Source organism: Empidonax traillii, unplaced genomic scaffold (genome assembly GCF_003031625.1).
Source record: "Empidonax traillii isolate 1590-97213 ecotype Southwest subspecies unplaced genomic scaffold, ASM303162v1 scaffold139:size1643147, whole genome shotgun sequence".
Lineage (NCBI taxonomy): Eukaryota > Metazoa > Chordata > Aves > Passeriformes > Tyrannidae > Empidonax > Empidonax traillii.
This window is the reverse complement of record NW_020955332.1, coordinates 250,176-270,117: the sequence shown is the minus strand read 5'-3', so window position 1 is coordinate 270,117 and position 19,942 is coordinate 250,176. Positions and strand designations below refer to the sequence as shown.

The window sequence follows — 19,942 nt, the reverse complement described above, 5'->3', positions numbered from 1 at the left end:
ACTGAAGAGTAACTTATGGTACAGAACTTTTTGTTTTAAATATGCAAATATACATGATTAGACAGCTAATGTAAACAGTGATTTTAATAGCTCTCCTGAAATATTGGGAATGTGTTGTTCAGTTCACGGCTTATCTGTCTTGAAAGGAAATGATTGCTCGCTCTGTCTTCCAGATTGAGCAAGTTGTATTGGGGAATAAAAAAGTGCGGCAGCTGAGACTTTTGCAGGCACTCCATGAAATATCCCAGACATTTCTGAAAGCAATGATCCAGGTCTTCCAAAATCCAGTCTGTGTCATTTGGCCACATGACACAAGAGTGGAAAAAAGCAGTTTTGACATGATATGAACAGAATTTTTCCAGCTCTTTTGGATATTTCATTTTAAGTTGCTCTAGAAGATACTTCAGCAGCTTAAGACAACCTTTCCTGTTAAATAAATAAGAATTTATTAGGTACCTTCTACATAGTTCTAAGTATGTATTTTAGATACTCAAACACAAAGAATTATGCATTAGTTGTCTTGTGACTTTTTTGATTCAGTACAAGATGTAATTGGCAAACAAGTTCTTAGTTTACTTATTAAGGAGGTTTTGTACCTCATGTGGATTTTGTTCTTCCTCTTTGAAGAAATCTGGAAAACAGGTTTTATAAAGTGAAAAATCATTTATTCATCTTGATCTGACTCAGCAGTTCTTTTTTTAACCATCATTTTAGAAATTGCCTTGATATGAAGTGTAATGTAGCTCAGAAAGCTGAGTCATCAGACTCTTCTATGCTGTTTTTTATGAACAGGACTGAACTTGGAAAAGATTATTTAACAAGTCACATCTTTTGCATTTTAAGGCAAGTCCAGGGTGTAAACCAGCAAATATGATTGTTTCCACCTTTCATTAAGTAAATGCAAGTCAGACATTCAATGAGTACATGCAGTGTTGTGCTGCTGTAGAACTCTTATGCCTAAAAGCCTTATTCTTGCTTCCTATTACTCTTAGATAAAATTCTTAAATGCTAAACTGAAACAGTGCTAGATAGTGCTAGCCTGGCTCACACAGGTTTAAAGTAAAATATTCATATGAAATACCAACCTACAGCACTTTGATCCATAAGATTCACAACACGTCCTTGAGTGGCCATGGTTCTCCATCATGAGCTTCTCAATATGTGAGAAGGACAGTCGCCATGTGTTTCCTAAAGTTGAACACAAGACTGTTAAAACTGTTACGCAGCACTAAGTATTGGCATTTGTATCTAGAAAAAAAAGACACTTTGTAATTGCCTTAATATTAAATATTGGCAATTTCTTTGCCCCGTAAAAAAAAAAAATCATAATTCAGTGACTGCAGTTAGTTAGCTCTTCCTTAATTCCCCAGCTGCTCTACACAAATGCAATTAGAATGTAATTAATATAGAACATAATTAATATAGAACATAATTAATATAGAACATAATTAATTGTGTGAATACTTTAAACTCCTAATGATATTTGGATTTACTTCAAAATTAAGCTTAATTCTGAACTTCCTGAATTTGCTGAACGTGATTTGCAGAATTGCAGTACCCACAGAAATCTATGACATTTGAATTTCTGTATCCTTACTGTGTTTTCTGGTTTTCCTTTGTGCAATAGGCTTGTGAGTTTATCTCAAGTATGGTGGCTGTTCTAAAGCACTTATTTTTGTTCTGTTTGTGCTTCTGAAAATAATTGCTAACATAGCTCAACACCCTGTTTTTAACACCAGCAATTATTTTTGTTTTCCTTACATGACTTATACTGTTTGCCTTGCCTGTTTGGCTCAGTTACTCTGCATTTAGTTTGCCCAGGAAGAGATAACCCAGTACAGTAGTAATGATTTATTTAGCACTGATAACATGGGCATGCTAATTAAAAAAATACGAGATTGACTGAAATGTTTTTGCTAAAATCAGCAGTTCTCATAATGCAATGACAAGTCAGGACGTTTCTGCAAACTAATGTAGGCTTGGTGTGACAGTGGTCTGGAGGAAAAAAACATTAAAATGTTGTAGCCATACCAGAGTTCAATGAGAAATAATGTATCTTGATAGAAAAGTACAGTTTGCTTCCTGCAGAAGTATCTGATTTCTGTGTGCAGTCCCATGTGCAGGGACATTCCCTGCCTTTTTAGAAGCCTTTTTTTTTTTTCCTTTCTTTGCAAAACAAAGGAGTGTATGATGCTGTTTATTCTAGCGCAAGCATAGGGAAGGTTCATATCCATGTGTCTGACTGGAGTAGATTTAATATAATGCTCTTAGGAACAGTTAGTGTACAGCCTGCCAGAGCAGTTTGTGTTTAGATTTCTGTATGAGACAAGCAGTATCACAGGTCTGATGTTTTAAAGCAGGATTTCAGTTATCTTTGATCTGGATATATCCAGGATGAGATAAAGATCTGTATCTCAAACCCTTTCTATAGCACTTGAAAGTGATCAAACTGTAGAGAAGGTATTTCAGAACTTATTATTGTCCATATTTGAGGTACCTCTTAGAACCTTTTCTCTTTTGTTTTGCTTGGCTACTAAATACAGTGCTTTAAATTTGAAATCTCTCCTGGCTTTTGTTCCCAGCCACTGTTTAATTTTGAGGCCGTCCTGTGTGCTGGGCGGCCAGCTGTGCTGAACTTTCAAAGTCAAGATGATGTCCACTGATATATCCAATGGAGGATTTTTGATCAGAAGAGTTATTGCAGGGCTTCCAGCCTTTTTCCTTGTCACAGTTACCTCCACATCTAGTAACAAAGAAGAGTGATTTTTCATGTTAGATATATATATACATACACATATGTATATAAGGCACCTTTTTTTGAAGAATGTTAAGGTTTTTACTAATTAGAAATTCATAATCAATCAAAAGACATACGTAGGTTCAGTTGCTGGCTCTTTATCCTACAGGATATGGTTGTTAAATAAAACATTAAGAAGGCCTTTTGATGAGCTCTATGAAATCAGGAGCACTACTTTTGAACTGCTGTGTTTGCTTGATTTACTGTCTAAGAATCAGAAACACAGTAATGTTTTCCAGTGACCTGCTTCACTGTTGAAAACACATACTGAAAAGATTTAGCCACAATGTTTCTGAAAGCTTTGGAGAAAAATAACCCTAAAAGGGGAATACATTTTCTGTATCGATATAAAATATTAGGTAATATATATAAGAAAGTTCTTTGTTGTGTACGAAGAGCCACTTGCAGAATAGGTGCAAAATACATAGGTCATGTAGGAAGTACCATGCATACAGTAGTACCCTTAATATTTATTATTTTCATATGGAAAGAGGATTGCACTGTGGACTTAATCACATAATATGAATAGATCTGATGTATTTGTGATTCTTAACACAAGGCCAAACTTGAGATACTCAGGACAGGAGGAGTTACAGCTCCATTGCCATGAAAAGACAGTTGATGGGGAGAAAAATCCATTTTATTAACAAGAGGGCAACGCATATGCACAATGTAACTGGATTTTTAGCACTCCTAGGTGAAGCTTGTTCTCTCAGTACTTACTTTTAAAGTTTTTTACTTCTTGCTTAATAATTTCTCTAAGTGCTTGAAGCATTTTAAAGGCTGATAGTTTTCCATCTTCATCTAAAAACTTCAAAAAATACTTTTCTTTTGGATTTCTTTTGAATGTTAGGTAATAATAGGCTCCTGTATCATCAGACTCATCCAGCTGAAGCCTTTCAACAGGTATTACGAGCATGATGTCAAATTCATTTGGTTGAGATATCTGCAAAGTAGGAGAATACAACAGTGAATGTGCAACTTGAGTTTTATTCTCTTTAGGCTTTTATACCAATTGTATTTTTACCTACAACTGTCTTGATGTACTTCTCGTGTCTGGTGTGAAATATGAGCTTATTTCTGTGGATTTGTATTGCAAGATTACTGTGCATTTCGGTGGAGAAAAGCAATTTACTGATAGCAGTTCACTTCCCATCTTTCCAACTTATTAATTTTTAAAAGAGCTTTAAGATTCTCAAGCTGTTCTGAGTAATGCATAAATGCTGAACTCAGTTATCCTTTTGCACACAGGAATCAACTGTGAGAAAAAAATGCATTGCTATGTCTGAAGCCATTTTTACACCCCCCACCACCACAAAAGAAAGTGTCCACATATTTGACTTTGTTCCAGGGTGTGCTGGAATCAGAAAAAAAGGTACTGCTTAATCAGGGAATGTTAAGGGGTTGGAATGGACCTGAAAGATCATTTAGTCCAAACCTCCCTGCCTTGGGCAGTGACACTTTGATGTCTCAGGAGCAACTTCCCCCTAGATCAGGTTGCTCAAGGCCTTATCCAACCTGGCTTTGATCACTATCAGGATTGGGGCATCCACAGCCTCCCTGGGCAACCTGTTCCAGAGTCCAACCACCCTCACAGTACAAGATTTCTTAATATCTAGCCTAAATTTCCTCTCTTTCAGTTTGTATCCATTATTCCTGCTTTTTGGAAAAAGTATAAACTAAAAACAGGCACAGGGCCTTTCGTGTAGCGCTATACTGACGGGTCCTGCGGTTACATCGAGCTCACATGCGTGCTGTGCAAGAGCGAGGCTTGCCACTGTTTGCTGCAGCGAGTCCCGTTCAGGCAGCGTCTCTAACTGAATGCACATACGTACACACCTTTCAGTAGGTATAAAGCACTGAGGTTAATTAACGGAGCCCCGCTACAGTTTTACCTTGTCGGGAAGGGCCGGCTCAGAGCTGCTGTGGAGCGGCAGGAGCAGCGCGCCGCCGGCCCGTGGGAGCCGCCCGCCACCTGCGGCCGGAGCCCGGCCCGCGCCCCCGGGCGGCACGGAGGGCGAGGCGCGGCCGGCGCCCCCGAACCCACCTTGACGCGCTCGTAGTAGCTCCCGGCGCTGTACTGCTCCATGGAGCTGAAGGCGCCGTCCCTGCTCCGGATAGTCTGGACCAGGTGCGGAATCACCATATTCACCAGCTTCGACGCCTCGGACACGTCCCTGCGGCCCAGGCTGAGCCGCGACAGCACCTCGCGGAGCCCCAGGGTGTCCGGCGGGGGTCGGGGGATGGCCGCGGGGGCAGCGGCCGCCCCGTCGGGCACCCCTGGGACCTTCCGCGAGGCCTCGGGCACTTTGGCGGCCGGCTCCCTGCTCCGAGGGGTAGGGGTTGGCTCTACGCCGGCCGCCGGGAGGGCCGTGGCAGTGGGGGCTCGCCGCCCTGAGCGCCCGCCCCGGGCGGGGGGTCCGTCCGTCCGCGGCGCTTGGCAGGTCGTGGCACGGCTCGGGCTTTCGCCCGCAACGCGGCTCCGCGAGGGACTGCGGGCTGCGCTCCTCGGGGCGCCCCGGCCCCGTGAGTGGCTAAGGGCTGCGGTCCTCGGCGCGCCCCGGCCCCGCGAAGGGCTGCGGGCTGCGCTCCTCGGGGCGCCCCGGCCCCGCGGAGCGGCGGTTCGCGACCCCCGCTTGCCCCGCGCCCGTGTGCCGCCCCCGCCGTCCATGGCCGCCGCTCCCTCTCCGCACCAGGAGGACGGTGAGCGCAGCCCCGCCGGCGGGGGGTTCCCGCCTCTGGCTTCGGGCAAGTTCCTCTTCCAGGCAACGCGCCTTCGTCAGGAAACGAAACCCGCCAGGCGCGGGAAAGAGGCGCTGCCCGGATCTGCCGGTTCTGCCCGGGCACAGCAAAACTCTGACATCAACAGCCAGGCTGCGCCGAGACATCGAGGGGGCGCAGCCACCTCCCCCTCTCCAATCCGTAGAGAACATTTTCCCGCTCTGGGCGGCCCCTCCCCACCTCCCCTCCGGCGGGGCAGGGGCGCATGGACGCGCCGCTCCCGCCCACGGAGCTCCCGGCTCCGCCTCCCGCCTCGTAGCGGAGGAGCGCCGGTGACTTCCAGCCCTGCGCCCGCCGCCGGGAGAGCCGGCCCTGCCGCCATGTTTTTGCGGAGAGGCTGCTGCCGGCTGGCGCTGCCCCCGGTGCCTCGCACAGGGCATCGCCGGGCAGGCAGCGAGGTCGGGGCGGCGGCGCCGCGCTACGACGTGCTGGTGGTCGGCGGGGGCCATGCGGGGACGGAGGCGGCGGCGGCAGCCGCCCGCGGCGGGGCCCGCACGCTGCTGCTCACGCACAGGATCGGCACCATCGGTATCGCCGCGGTAGTCCGGGCTGGGGCGGGGAAAGAACCGCGGGCGCCTCGGGTCTCCCCGGCGTGGGGGCTTTTGGGCGGCGGTGGCGACGGTGTCGATGTGTCCCTTCCCTAGGGGAGATGTCCTGCAACCCGTCCTTCGGCGGCATCGGGAAGGGGCACCTCATGCGGGAGGTGGACGCTCTGGACGGGCTGTGCGCCCGCGTCTGCGACCGCTCCGGCATCCACTACAAGGTGCTGAACCGCTGCAAGGGCCCGGCCGTGTGGGGCCTCCGCGCACAGATCGACCGCGGCCTCTACAAGGAGAACATGCAGGTGAGAGCGGGGCCGGGAGGATTTTTTGGTATCAGGTGTTAATATAAACGACTGAAGATAAAGAGGGAGGGGCTCGTGTTTTATTTTTCATTATTTTCCTATCAAACCTAGATACGTTTCTTTTTGGTACTTTAATGCACTGTAGGTTGTTGGAGCTCGGCTCACTTTAAAACATTCTCCATCATGACCAAATAGTTTCTTTTGAGCTTAAACTCTTATCTGAAAGAAAACTTCCACTTGATCAATCAGAATAGTACCATAACTGAGTATCTTCCCAATGATGTGGTAAGAATGGAAGAGGGTGATAGATGTTCTGGAAATCAGCAGGATTTGGAATTGCCCATATGTCTCATAACTTCCTAGATTTTTGCAGTAACTCCTTTCATGACAGAAAGAAATCCTTAACACACCACTGTTGACAGTTCGTGAGGCATCTGTGGAGGATCTTATCTTGACAGAGCCAGAATCAGGACATCCTGGGAAATGCCAAGTCACGGGAGTCGTTCTGGGTATGTGTTAGTAACTCAGTAAGTACTTTCAGTTACATGGAGTTATCCTTTGGGATAAACATTTCTGATTCGTCACTGAGAAAGATGAATTAACCAAGATGTCTCTTTTAGGCAGAGCGTGGACTAAATGGGGTTAATAAGTGTAATACAAAATAATACAGTGACAAATGTACCTGGATTGATAGAATATTGGGAGGTTACTTAAGTTAGTTTCCTTCAGGCTAGTGATACTGAATTCCACACTGCATTTTGAGATTTTTATTTGGTAAATGGCATATGCTGTTGACAATGTTATGGGACTGTGGGGTCCTATTACTAACAGACTCGTACTTTCTTACCTCTTGCTCTTCTAATAAACAAGCTTTCTGAAGTAAAGGCCTGGATATGATTTTTTTTCCCAGGAGTGGGTTTTCTGTGTTACAGGTAACTTGTTTAGGAATAATAAAAATACAGGAATAAATACACGGTGCTTCTTGCAGTTATTACTGTTAGTGCTTTCATTATTGAAATGCTGCTTTTGTTGTGTAACAGAAGATGGATAAACCCTCAGTGAACACTGTCAGTCTAGTTTTATGCAGAAGCACCAGAATACGAGGACTTTGTTGATACTAAAATATGTACATTTTTGAAAATTTGCTGTTTCAGGGGATGGGAGCACAGTACACGCTGGGAGCGTTGTCCTGACCACCGGTACCTTTCTGAGGGGTATGATCCACATTGGGCTAGAGATGCACCCGGCTGGCCGGCTAGGGGACCAGCCAGCCATTGGGCTAGCTCGGACTCTGGAGAAACTGGGATTTGCTGTGGGCAGGCTGAAGACTGGGACACCGCCCAGACTTGCCAAAGACACGATTGACTTCAGTGGTCTGCAGGAGCATGGAGCTGACAATCCTCCAGTGCCATTCAGCTTCCTCAGTGAGGCTGTGTGGATCAAGGTGGGATAGCACACATCAAATGCACATAGAGTCAGGTGGCGAGTGGTTCCGGGAATGTCGTGCTCGTAATCAGCCAGGGATTGGTGGCTGGGAAAGGGAGCTGCGATGTATTTGTACTGGAGGTGCTATGTTTCTGAGGACTCTCAATGCAAAGGGTTCTTTTGTTGCTTGTGTTCTTTTAAAAGCAAGTACCTTCTTACTGTATCTTCTCAACTTGAGAACTAAACTTTTTTTAACTTCTGGAGTCAGAGTTGCATGAAATGGGATACTGATACTAGTATTCTTCATGTGCTGGTTACATGGGTGGTTTACCTGTATTCTGGAGATTTATAATATCTTGCTTCTTACCGTACCTTTAAAGTAAGGTTAAAATGTTGAAATTAGAGATCATTAATAGTATTGACTAAGAAAGAGAAAGAATAGAGTTGTCCACAGGACTCAGAAGTGACATATTAACAGTAACTTAAAAGCACAAAAAGCTCAATTTTCAAAGAAATTTTGTTTTCAAAGAAAATTCTTACATAATGTAGTTGAGTACCACAGAGTTAAGTATCAGGAGTTAATTTTCCCCAGAGTGTATAGGAATTGCAATAACCTATTAAAATCAGGATGCGGGCAAAAGTACTAGCACTTGAAGTCCTTGGTATGTGTAGGAAAGGTTTTAAGAGGTTAAGGTACAACATCATTACTTTTTGAATGTTAGTGTATTGACCCTTTCAGAAAAATCAGTAAAATACTTTACTTTTTTTCCCCAAATTTTGAATTTGTCATCTGAGTTGCAGAGTTTTGAGATTTTTATCTTTTTTTTCTTCACCGAGAGATTTCTTTATTTTTCTTCACCAAAATCTTTTATTGACTGTTAGCTGTAGGGTCAGCACTTTTTCTTCTTGCTCCAGAGCTATGAATTCCTGTAGTCAGTTTGAATGCTGTGATATAATGTGTTGCTTTAATGGCAGTATCCATCCTGTAATTAGGACTACATGTGTGGAATAAAATTTGAATTCTGCACTCCCAAGTTTTGTTCTGTTCTCGGTCTGCTTTTGGGCATGTTGCTCCTGCTCTCTGATTGCTCATATTCTGTCTGTACAGTGGGCATGACAGCGCTACTTAGCTCTCCAAGAAGTAAGAGCCAGTTGTCATGGAAAAAGTATTGGAGATCCTCAGAGTTGTTCAATAAGAGTACAGTGTTGTGACTGGATTAATTTAAAGTGAGCTTTGGCCTCTTTCAGCCAGAAGGTCAGCTGCCATGTTACCTGACACGCACTACCCTGAAAGCCCAGCAAATTATCTATGATAACCTCCACCTGAACAACCACGTAAGGGAGACAACAAGGGGCCCGCGGTAAGTGTGTGACATCACTCAAGGCTTTCAAGGGTACGAGTGTCAATCTGTTTGAATCTGGGGGAATGTCCTGCTTTGCTTTTGCAAAGTTACTTTTTCTCCCTGTCAGGTGGTGCTCATGGCCATTTACTGTTGCAGGTACTGTCCCTCTCTTGAATCAAAGGTTCTGCGCTTCCCAAACCGGCAGCATCAAGTTTGGCTGGAGCCTGAAGGCTTGGAATCCAATATCATTTATCCCCAAGGCATGTCTATGACACTGCCACCTGAGCTCCAAGAGCAGGTGATCAAATCCGTCCCAGGCCTGGAAAACGCCAAGATGATACAGCCAGGTGAGGGGGATGAATAGTTTTAAATCTATTTGTTACATTGTTTACCATTAGTGAAAACCAGATTTTGTTTAGAACATAGCAAAGCAAAGGAAATACAAAACAAAGCTAATTCTTGGTTGCAGGGATTTTTCCTTGGTTGTTTTGAAATTGTAAATAAAAGTTGAAAAGCTAAGTCATCCTGCCCCACTGGTTGCCTTTGCTGACCTTCAAAATCCCTCCTGTAACATCTATCTTGTTGTGTGTCATAGGCTACGGGGTGCAATACGATTTTTTAGATCCCCGTCAACTGACTGCTTCCCTCGAGTCGCGTCTCGTTCAGCGTCTCTTCTTCGCAGGCCAGATAAATGGCACGACAGGCTATGAAGAAGCTGCAGCTCAGGTGGGTAAATCTGACCACGTGTAATCAGCACTCAGAAAAGGGATATTGCCTTGGCATCTGTCTGTGATACAGAGTCCTGCAAGGCTCATTTTTTACTCTTGAGATGTTCCTACTTTTGTTGGAACAAAATATTCCAGACTTGCCCAAGATATTTTTATTTTTAGTATCTGCAGTGCTGTCACTTAAGACTGCAGTAACAAAAGTAACTGGAAGCACTGTCAAGTCTTTCAGCATGGAGACGGTGCAGCAGATATAATTGAAAACATGGGAATTGTGTCCAGACACTTCAGCAGTGGCCAAGAATCCCTTCAGGCACTTGTAGTGTCACAAGAAGGATTACTAGCACAGACTGTTGCACTCTCTGGGTACAGTTTGACATGTGAGTCTTTGGAAGCAGATGTGCTGATATTTTAGCTAAGAAGAGACCGATAAATGTGTTTGGTTTGTTTTCTGTCTGCCTAGGGTGTGATTGCTGGAATCAATGCCTGCCTGCGGGTTCATGGCAAGCCCCCTTTTGTTGTCAGTCGCACCGAAGGCTACATTGGGGTCCTGATCAATGACCTCACCACTCTGGGCACCAGCGAGCCCTACCGAATGTTCACCAGCCGTGTGGAGTTCCGCATGTCCCTCCGGCCCGACAACGCTGATGCCAGGCTCACCCACAGAGGTATTTGATTGTGGCTCTTGCAGCAAGCAGCCCTGCCTGGTTGTGTAGACTTTTGCCTCATACACCATCCATCTCTGCAGGTTTTGAAGAAGCTGGGTGTGTGTCACAGCAGCGATATGATCAAGCAGTTAAGATGAGAGCTGCTTTAGAGGATGGAATTGCAACACTGAAATCACTTCAGTTCAGCATATCCAAATGGTCCCAGTTACTGCCAGAAGTTCCCATCAGTAGCGGTCGCAGGTCACCTGTCAGGTAAGGTTAACAGCTGGAACTTTCTGGTCTGACCTATGCTTGCTTTAGCACATCCTGCTAGTGGTTTCACAGCATTTGTCCATGTTTCCTGAAGCTGTCAGTACTCCAAGATTCCAGCTTTACCACCTTCAGGGAACACACTTCTTATGTTTGCCTGTAGAATAAGTGTAGAATAAGCTGTATTAGTCTTTTTACTGTGCCATGTTTCGTGGTGCTGACACATACTCCCAAAACAAGGTGGTGCTCCGTGGCCCAGGGCATTAGATGCCCTTATAGAGAGTGTCACTAAGTGGTGACAGTTTTACAGTGGGTTACTGCTTTGCTAAAGGCTTGTTAAAGCAGTAAATGATTTCAAGGTGGTGTCAGATGGTAGCTTATAAAAAAAGGCCATTGCTTCCATTACCCATCCTTTACTTCACCTTATCTTTTCTGTTCTGGCTGAATTGTTCTGTGAAAGGTTCCCCTTGGTGCCTACCTTGTCCCTTCCATCTTGCTGTCATTTTTCATAAGGAGCCCCTCTTCAAGAGTTTAACAGCTCTTCTGTGTCCTGAGAGGAGATAATAGGAAGTTGAGCTTGGCCCTGCAATTGTTCTGGCTTATCCTAAGAACTTTGTGAGTTTGAGCTGGGAACAATTGTAAATCTGCCTTAGGAAAGTGACTCCTTTCTACCATACTTTCTCCTCAGTGCTTTTGACATCCTTCAATATCAAGACATCAGTGTGGAGGTTCTGGCCAAAGCTATCCCAGAGTATCTGGACAGACTTGCTCAATGGAGACAACTGGCGGAGAGATTGAAAATAGAAGGTAGGGTACAAAAGTTATAATCTCTTGTGGTGATCTGTGTGTGTTTTGTTCAGTAAGGGGAGTGCAAATCCATTTGTCCTGGTGTGTTTCATGTTGCTGCTTAGAGAAATGAAGCACTGATCAGAGTGTGTACCTTTTACCATAGGCCACAGCCCTTTGCATGCACCTGTGTTTCACTCTGGGGGGTGAAATCAGTTTTTCACTCCTGGGAGTTTTTTTCCCCTTAACTGCCCCTGCTGACCATCCTTTGCTGACATGAGTAGAAAAAACAACCCAGGTACCGAAATTCCTGTAACAAATCAAGGAGTGTGACTTCTTCCAAAGTAGGGACATAAATTAGGCTCTATAATCTGTGAGGCTGGAAACTTCCTTAGGAGCTTTGGACTGTCGCAGTGGAATTGCTCATTCTGCTTCTAAGAATTTTTGCAAGTCACGTATTTCACATGAACTTCTATGTCTGGTTTGTTGTTTTCCTGATCATCGCAGCTGCTTACGAGTGGTGTGTAGTCAATCAGCAGCAGGAAATAGAAGAAGTGCGTCGTGATGAAGCACTCCAGCTGCCAGAGGACATAGATTATTTTGCCATTGATGCATCACTCTCAACAGAAGTGCGGGAGAAACTGGATTCCAGCCGTCCCCAGACGGTAAGATATTCAGCCACAGCGAGGTTGAGCAGCAGTTAAATCCCTTCCATCTTCCCAAGGGACATGGGGGAGCAAAAAGAATTATGGAAAGGAATACCCCCAGGTTTTGATCTCATTTCTCACTAGCTCCAGCATGTAGGTTTGTTTTTGGTTAATTTGATTGTGTTTCCACATGCAGATTGGTGCAGTCAGCCGTATCCCTGGAATTACACCAGCTGCTATTGTTAATCTACTAAGGTTTGTGAAAACCAGTCACCAGAAGACAGAGAAGCTAAAAGCTTTACCTCAGTCTGGGAAGTACTTACCAGGGAAAATGTACTCAGAGAAAGCAACTTCACAAAGAGAGATGTCAGCTGAGTTTTCTGAAGAGGAGACACAAAGTACCTTCGTTAAAACACCTTTTTAGAGAGTGGCGTGGATCCTGCCACTATGTGGCAAGATCACCTGTTCTCGTGACCCTCGTCACAAATAACACCCACGATGGCCAGATTCAAAGCAGTTCTGGTTGTGTTCTGTGGTGAGGTTGCCGATTTCCACCCCAACATGGGGTCATGGAGTAGAACAAAGACAATGGCTGCACAAAGTGAATGCTCAGAAATGTAAATGCAGCCTGTGATTTTGCTGATGCAAATCAAGAGACAGGAGAACTGCTTTTAAAATTCCACTCATTTGGAAGGTGAGGGATAGTCAAAATCTGTTCTGAAGCATCTTGTAAAGGACAGTGTTTTGCTCTTACAAAAATAGTAAGAAATGTTACTGCACTGAACCTGTGGCATCACAAGAGCATTTGAGTTGAAAAGCGTGTTCCGTTGACTTTAGTATTTGTGTTCATAGCTGAGCAGTGACTATGCACAGTCTGGTGTCTCTGTGGTGTCAGCCAAGAGGAAACACTTGGCTGTGGAAATGTGTGCCATGCAAATAAACTTCTGTAGGAGACTGAATGCAAACATCATATCCTGCAGGTGTTTTTTCTACTTCAAAATAAATAAAGCTTATCTTGAAACTCACTGAAGAATTTGGTTGTCGTGTAGCTTTCAGCAGGGCCTTGACAGTTCACTGGATCACAGTTCACACACACAAGGTGGGGCAAGATTCACTACAGAGCTGGTGGAGGCTGCTGGCTCAGACTGGCTGCTGCAGGCTGGGTGCTGAGGAAGATGGGAAGCTGCCACAGAAACCTCAGCTCGGGAGGTGTGAAGCTCACTCTGACATGCTGTGGGCCCAGGAAAGCTGGACCCAGGGGTTTCCCATCAGCACTGGTCCTGCAACTGATAGTAATGCAACTTGGATCTGAGCAAAATCCAAGTCAGTTGGATCAATTGGTCAATCAGTTTGCCAGTTGACAGCAAGAAACACTGAATTCAAGCTGTTCCTGCACACCTACCAAATCCTTGCCTGACTTAGGCAGCAGTTTCTGGTGCTAGTCTCATTTCTGAACATCCTCTGAATTGACTGGGCAAACAGGCTTGAAAATGCGTTTTGTTACAGTTAAATTATAGAATCTCTCAAGTAGTAAAAGACCCCTAAGATCCTTGAGTCCAACCACAAACCATATGTCTATGTAATTTTGAAGTTATGATTCTCGACTTATTCCTGGCTTGTTTGCTCTGGCTTGTTTTCCTGGCCAGAGAAAGGAATCAGAGCAAATCCCTTTTGCTGACAGAGACCCAGTCATGCAGCAAGAGGGTGGGCAGAGTTTACAGCTTTATTTAGGGCGGCGTCTGCCTGAAAGCATCTCCCTGTCACAGCCATTGTCTTGTACAGAAGGGCTTTAGACACGTGATCTGCAGGTCAGTTAATGTCAGAATGGTTCAGAAAAGCTAATATAGATCTGCCCCGTTTTGTCGGTGGCCTGTTTTCCTTCTAGCCTTGTTGGCTCAAAGATTTACTTCAACCTTGTAAGCACAAGTTCAATTTAAGGAAGGCAGATACGCTTTCTGCAGTCTAACTCAGACTCCAGGAACAGTACTGGTGAAATTCCAACTACGTGAATTTGAAGAAACCCTGAATCCTGTATGTCTCTGTCTATTCAAAGCAGTGGAATCTTTGATCAAGCAAGTTTTATGCTTCCTTCACTGCGTTATCTTTGTGTTATGTTTAGTTTTCATGTACCTGTATCTGTAAAATCTTAGATCTAGTTTTTACAGACTAGGAAAGAAGTCCTATTGACACCTTCATCTTCTCCCTTGTAAGCCAATTGTGTGGTCTCAAGACTTTATTTCCTAATTCATGTCAGCAGTCATTTGACAGGAAAACCTTGCTTTCAATAATGTGTGTCTTTAAAGGCAATCACCTTGCACCCTACTACAGAAGCAAACACTTTTTCCTCAGCTTTCTGTGCTAAATTTATTTCTGTGCTTCTGGTTTCACATATGCCAGCATAAATCAAAGTGTGATTCCACTGACCTGGGCTGCACCAGTGTCAAAGGAAGAGCAAAAGGAGTGGACTTTTGCTTTTCGTACTTCTAACAATTTAATAATGCGCAGCTGTGGTCTAAGAAGGAGGAGAGATTAACTTCAGGGGAAATTGAAGTCAGGTGTGAATAGATGCATTGCTTTCCAGCACATCTTCTGTAATAACTGCTATATTTCGACATGAAGTGTGTCTTTGGCCATGGGTAAGCTCCCTTGTTAAGACAGGGTGTCCTCTGTTCACAAACATGGGTTAATGATGTCCATATCTGCTGAAATGGAAAACCTGGTGTGTGCATAAGTTTGAGGACTGGCTGCCCCTCCGGCCTCAGGTATTGGTTTCACGTATACAGGGCTTGCTGCAATATCGTGTGTTTGTTGAACAGTTCTTATTTGAGCAGACTTTTAACATGAAACCATAGCTACAAGTAGTTGTATTCATTTGGTTAAAAGAACCAAGCACAGAAAGCCTAAATAATCTGCTGTAAATAGCATTGGCACACAGGATGCCCACATTGTGCCATCTGCTCTGTACCCATCAAGGGCTTGTTACAAGGCCCAAGGTTTGGCTTTTACATGAAGGCAAAGTGAGCTCAGACCCTCACAGATCTTCACAGGTCCTATGGTCTTGCTTAAGGCCAACAGAATGGGAAGAGCAGAACAAGAGGAGCTTGCTTTTGACATATGTGCCTGCTTACTTTTCCTTTCGTAGTATTTAATTCCACTTTGTCCTCCTACAATCCTTGCTGTGACCAGGCAGGCAAGGAGGGAGGATGCATGCTGAGGCTGACCTAACTTGTTTCACATACCTAGGGTTTTGTGTTCCCTTTTTCAATATGTGTGTCTCTTTCCTGCAGAACACAGGCCTGGTGATCAGCACTTTTTCCTCAGTTCTCTATAATTCTATCTTGTACCAGATTTTTAAGACAAATGTTGCCTTCCCTTCCTATTCTGGTTTTCATTTCATATGGTACTTGGACTGACCAGTTTCTTCTTTTTTCCTTTATGTCTACCTGGAAGATGAAAGCAAGACCAAAACGGAAAGACATTTTATGCTAGGAGACACTAAAAGCTGCCACCACTGCAGCCTTTGATGGTCTTAATGCTGCTGGGATGTTTGCAGTGGTGCAGCAGTAGCTGGACTATGTGGATTGCCTTAGTACCCCACTTGGCTGGCTGCTGCAAGCACAAATGTGCCTCCTAGTTGTTCATTGTCCTTGCATTTTGTTAAGTAACAATCTTCACATGCAGTGATTTTAGATGCTCAGGGGTTATCAGCTTTGATGCCTACACCTCCCAGGTTATGCTCCTCCACCCAGAGACAAGATGTCATTTAGTGGAAGCTGGGAGGGAATCTGCTATCCCCTCAGAGATGCTGTTTCCACTAAGGAGGTGTTCTCTGTGCTTTCCCACCAAACCATGGCCTATGTTGCTCAGAGTCCTTTCAGGGTGTTATTTCCATCTCTTTCCTTGACTTAATGGGGCTACTGAGAGTTAGAAGATGTCTTTCCCCTCCTGTGACCAAAATTAGCGGTGCCCAGAGCTTTCATTTGGGAGATGGGAGACTTGCTATGCAAATGCTTTTACATAAAGGGCAGAGAAAAAAAGATTAATTCTTGATCTGTTATTTTAACAACAGTGATGCTGTAAGGAAACAAAATTTGCTTTTATCTCTTTTGTTTCTAAACTGCTTTGCAAGAGTAAACCTGCATGTGTAACTGTGAGGAAGGAGGCATATGTGGATCCCCATCAGAGACTCTCTGACCCCATAACCCCCGTCGTGTGGTCACCATGCACAGTGCCTGGGCCTTGACCTCTGTGCCCAGGGGTGCAGCGGTGGCAAATCCTCAAGCCTGAAAGCTGGAGGCTGCACCTTGCTCACCTCTTTGCAGACTGAAGACTAGATGCTTTGACATCCTGTGATATCTCCTTGGGGTGCTCAGCTATGAACAGGCTCAAACGTGTCCTTGTCCTCATCTTCCCTATCTGTGTCCCTAGAGAGCTGGTGCTTGCTTGCTGTGGGTCAGCAGAGCTGCTACAAGTGGGTACTAAGGGCTCCCCAGGAGGAGCATGGTTCAGCAAAGGCCCATGCTGTGGTAGAGACAGGAGGCAGGAGAAGTGAAGGGTGAAGGCATTCCTGTCTAGCATCAGCTGCAGCTCCCAGAACAGGCCCCAGGAGGCACATTTTCAGGCACCACTGGGAACCGATGAGCACGCGCTTCTTGTTCCAAGTGACTTAGCGCTTGATGTGGTTAACTGAAGAGCAGGCACAGAGCCAGGTGGGAAATGAGCTCATTCTGCCTCACAGAGCAGCAAGAAGAGAGGAGAGCTGACCACAGCCTAGTGACTAGGTTCCTTAGTGGCAATTTACTGTGTGTTTACTTGAAAATTGCACTGTATGACCAGGAGGTGGCCTATGTCACAAGCAGATGGGATTTTTGGAGTCACAAGCGGGAAGGCTGCCGTGGCTGGTACTGCTGAGCTGGCGCTCCAGCAAAGTTTTGTCCTTGTCCCACTGCACCTCGGGAGACTTTGACCAGGCAGCCACGTGGTGGTTTGGTGACATTGCCCCAGAGCAGGGCTAGCTGACAGCGGGGGGAATCAGGCACAAGCTGGAAGTGGCGTAGCAGATGCAGAGCGGTCACGTCACAGGCTGTGATCTCAGTTCTCCTCAGCTGTGCCACGTGTGTAGGAGTCCTGCAGATGTGTACCCAGAAATGAGTCGCAGGAATTAGTCTCACAAGGAAGTGACTGCAGCAGAGCACAGCTCTTGTGCAGGTTTGATTTCCTTCTCCCGCTCTCTGTGCACGTATATACATCCCCTCCTTCTCCAAGGAATTAGGGTACTATCATCCTTAAAAGTGCTTTAGTAGCAGGCTAGGTAATAATAGTTATTATTACTAGTAATAACAGTCAAGTAGGAGCAAACATAACTAATTTACATTCTTTCTTTTTTTCCTCTGGGTAAGGCTATTAAAGGGCTTGTTTTACACAGAGACAACACCAACAATCCTACACTTCTTTCTTCAAAATACCCATGTCCTGCAGAACCACATCCCAGCTTATAAAATTAAATATTTTTAAAATATCTATGAAATATTTAGTAATAAAAATATATTATAATAATTAATAGCAATTTTATTATATATAAATAATAACTAGTTATAAAAATAAATATTTGTTAATTTGGGAGGGTTTCACTTTGTTTACTAAGGAATTAGCTTAGAATTCAGCTTCAAAATAGGAACTACAGTTTTTTAAGAAGTCTGGCAACTGCAATAATTAGAAAAAGAGGCATTATATTAATTTATATTGGTGTATAGGTATATTTTATACATAATATATACATGTGCTTGTGTGTGTGTATATATACATGCATATATCAAAGAAAAAAAAGGAAATTTTGCTTAAAATGTGCCCAGGTAGCTGCAGATAAGCAGAATCTGAAACTTTCTTTTAAATTTCAGGCCAACCTGCAATCAAAGCCCCCCAGGAGGGTCTTGCCTTTCAGCCACTGTGCAGGTTTGGAGTCAGCTGCTTCACCAGCTGGCTGGCTGTGCTGAGCCCTGCAGAACAGGGACCTGGGGTGGGGAAACAGGCTCTGCTGTGGCTCTTCCCCTTTGTGTTAAATAATCCAGATTTTACTGGGCTGAAAGGGAGAAAGTGACTGTGCTGTTGGCAAGGCAGGCAGGGCCCCGAGTTAGGGGTGAGCTGGCTCTGCTTATTTCCATTGACTATATAATGCAAAACAATAGCATATTAAGCCACGGATCTGTATTTGTGCTAGGCCTGAGCTTGCAGACGCTCTTGCAGAAGCATGACCAAGTTTCTGGATTGCTTTGCTGAGAAGAGCCAGGGGAAGGCCCTAGCAAGTACCTCAGTACACAGAGCACAAACCTGCTGCTACCGCATCCTTAAAAGCATGCACTTGGCCCTCGGGAATGCTTCACTAAAGAAAGTTTAGGTATCTTCAAATTCTGTTTTGTTGCACAAATTCAGAGCTATTAAGCATGGGAACAGCCCCTTGGCAGCCACTCCTTGTGCACCCTGCTGCTGCCCCACCATCCGCCTCACCCACAGGCTGGATACCATCCATCAGGTCAGCTCTGATTTAGCCCCACGTTTCCTCGGTACTTCACTCTGCATCTTTCAAGGAAAATACATGTTTAACTGTTGTCATCTCAGTGCAGAGAAGCTAGCAGATTTGGATTATGTTGTGTAAATATTTGAAACATAAAAGGATTAAAGAATAATTGATAGGCAGCCAGAGAACGTAACCTGATTTTAAAAAAGTAGGCAATTATGTAATTGACTTACAATGCAGAAATAATCTGAAAGGACTTAAGAGGATTCAGAAGAGGTTAAAAACCCTCAGCTTTCTGTGTTTTGGAAACCAACAGTTTTGCCATCTAGCAGGTTTCCTTCATCTCTTTTGCACTGCAGGTGCGCTCTTCTTCCTCCTGATGTGTAGCCTTTTCAGACCTCTCCTTGATAAGGGGCTTCGGATGAAGCAGCCACTTTGAGCAGGACCTCAGAGGTGCTTAGAGCACCTCAGGATGCTGCTGGGGAGGCAAGAACCACCCTCCCATCACCTCTGCCCCCCAGGATCCCTCTAGGCTCTACATAAACACTTAACTAATATAAGTTAAAACCAGGGGGGTTGTATTTTTGATCCAGACTGAATTTATGTTGTTCTTCAGCAGATATCAAATCATTAGCACTAATGAGGAACAGGATAGCCCCATACAGTACAAAGATGAATTTGTTTCTACACAGTTTTATGCTAACCAAATCTAAAATATAAATATGGATTTAGAGAAACAATTTTTCAAAGTTTGTCAATACTTTTCAAAATATAGTGAGACAACTATATTAAGAATGTGACACAGTCTTCAATCTGCAATTTCAGTAGAATCCGCTATTCTGGTTATTATTAGCCTTGCACGGGTTGCTCTGAGATTTAATTAAAATGCCTCAGAGCAGTAGCCTGAGCAGAGCCTATTTTATTCCAACCTGAACTATCCACCTAGGGAACCAACATTGAGGAACAAGTTACTTGGTTACAGCAGCTACAACTGCACTGCTCAATTTCCCTATGCAGACCAACCAGTTTTTGTTGTTCAGACCAACCCTGAATACCTTGCCACACACATTTTTTTGAGTATTTCTGTGTACTAAAAGCTTTCCAAGATCTCCAGACTCCCAAAGCATGCATCATCACCTAGAAAGGAAACTGTTTTAAACTTC

The 19,942-nt window shown here is 44.6% G+C and overlaps 2 protein-coding genes across 4 annotated transcripts; one reads left to right on the top strand and one right to left on the bottom strand.

Moving 5' to 3' along the window:
- On the bottom strand, positions 1-5,468 carry CGAS (cyclic GMP-AMP synthase). The gene is made up of 5 exons (XM_027884195.1): positions 4,845-5,468; positions 3,521-3,743; positions 2,498-2,743; positions 1,086-1,188; positions 1-426 (listed from the first exon to the last, which is right to left on the bottom strand). The coding sequence occupies exons 1-5, from the start codon at positions 5,466-5,468 to the stop codon at positions 84-86; spliced, it is 1,539 nt and encodes a 512-aa protein (XP_027739996.1). The 3' UTR covers positions 1-83.
- A 498-nt stretch (positions 5,469-5,966) lies between these two features.
- MTO1 (mitochondrial tRNA translation optimization 1) lies at positions 5,967-12,801 on the top strand. 3 transcript variants are annotated; one of them, XM_027884208.1, is made up of 12 exons: positions 5,967-6,106; positions 6,223-6,422; positions 6,814-6,931; positions 7,577-7,866; positions 9,096-9,208; positions 9,347-9,537; positions 9,711-9,916; positions 10,379-10,583; positions 10,664-10,835; positions 11,521-11,639; positions 12,126-12,283; positions 12,462-12,801. In XM_027884208.1, exons 2-12 carry the CDS (start codon positions 6,228-6,230, stop codon positions 12,687-12,689), a joined length of 1,995 nt encoding a protein of 664 aa, XP_027740009.1. In that variant the 5' UTR covers positions 5,967-6,106; positions 6,223-6,227; the 3' UTR covers positions 12,690-12,801. The 3 variants fall into 3 exon arrangements, with proteins under 3 accessions (XP_027740009.1, XP_027740008.1, XP_027740007.1); XM_027884207.1 differs by having other exon boundaries at positions 5,974-6,106; positions 9,786-9,916; XM_027884206.1 differs by lacking the exon at positions 5,967-6,106 and having other exon boundaries at positions 6,311-6,422; positions 6,786-6,931; positions 9,786-9,916.
- The last annotated feature ends 7,141 nt before the right edge of the window (positions 12,802-19,942 follow it).

Bases quoted from the DNA above. Each gene is read 5' to 3' on its own strand.
- CGAS (XM_027884195.1), bottom strand. From the start codon at position 5,468: ATGGACGGCGGGGGCGGCACACGGGCGCGGGGCAAGCGGGGGTCGCGA. The intron at 1,189-2,497 runs GTACCTCAAATA...GTTCAACTTTAG, and splicing joins AAGAGAAAAGGTTCTAAGAG to GAAACACATGGCGACTGTCC. The intron at 427-1,085 runs GTTGGTATTTCA...TTTATTTAACAG, and splicing joins TATGGATCAAAGTGCTGTAG to GAAAGGTTGTCTTAAGCTGC.
- MTO1 (XM_027884208.1), top strand. From the start codon at position 6,228: ATGTCCTGCAACCCGTCCTTCGGCGGCATCGGGAAGGGGCACCTCATG. The intron at 6,423-6,813 runs GTGAGAGCGGGG...CTTTCATGACAG, and splicing joins TCTACAAGGAGAACATGCAG to AAAGAAATCCTTAACACACC. The intron at 9,538-9,710 runs GTGAGGGGGATG...TGAAAAGCTAAG, and splicing joins CGCCAAGATGATACAGCCAG to TCATCCTGCCCCACTGGTTG.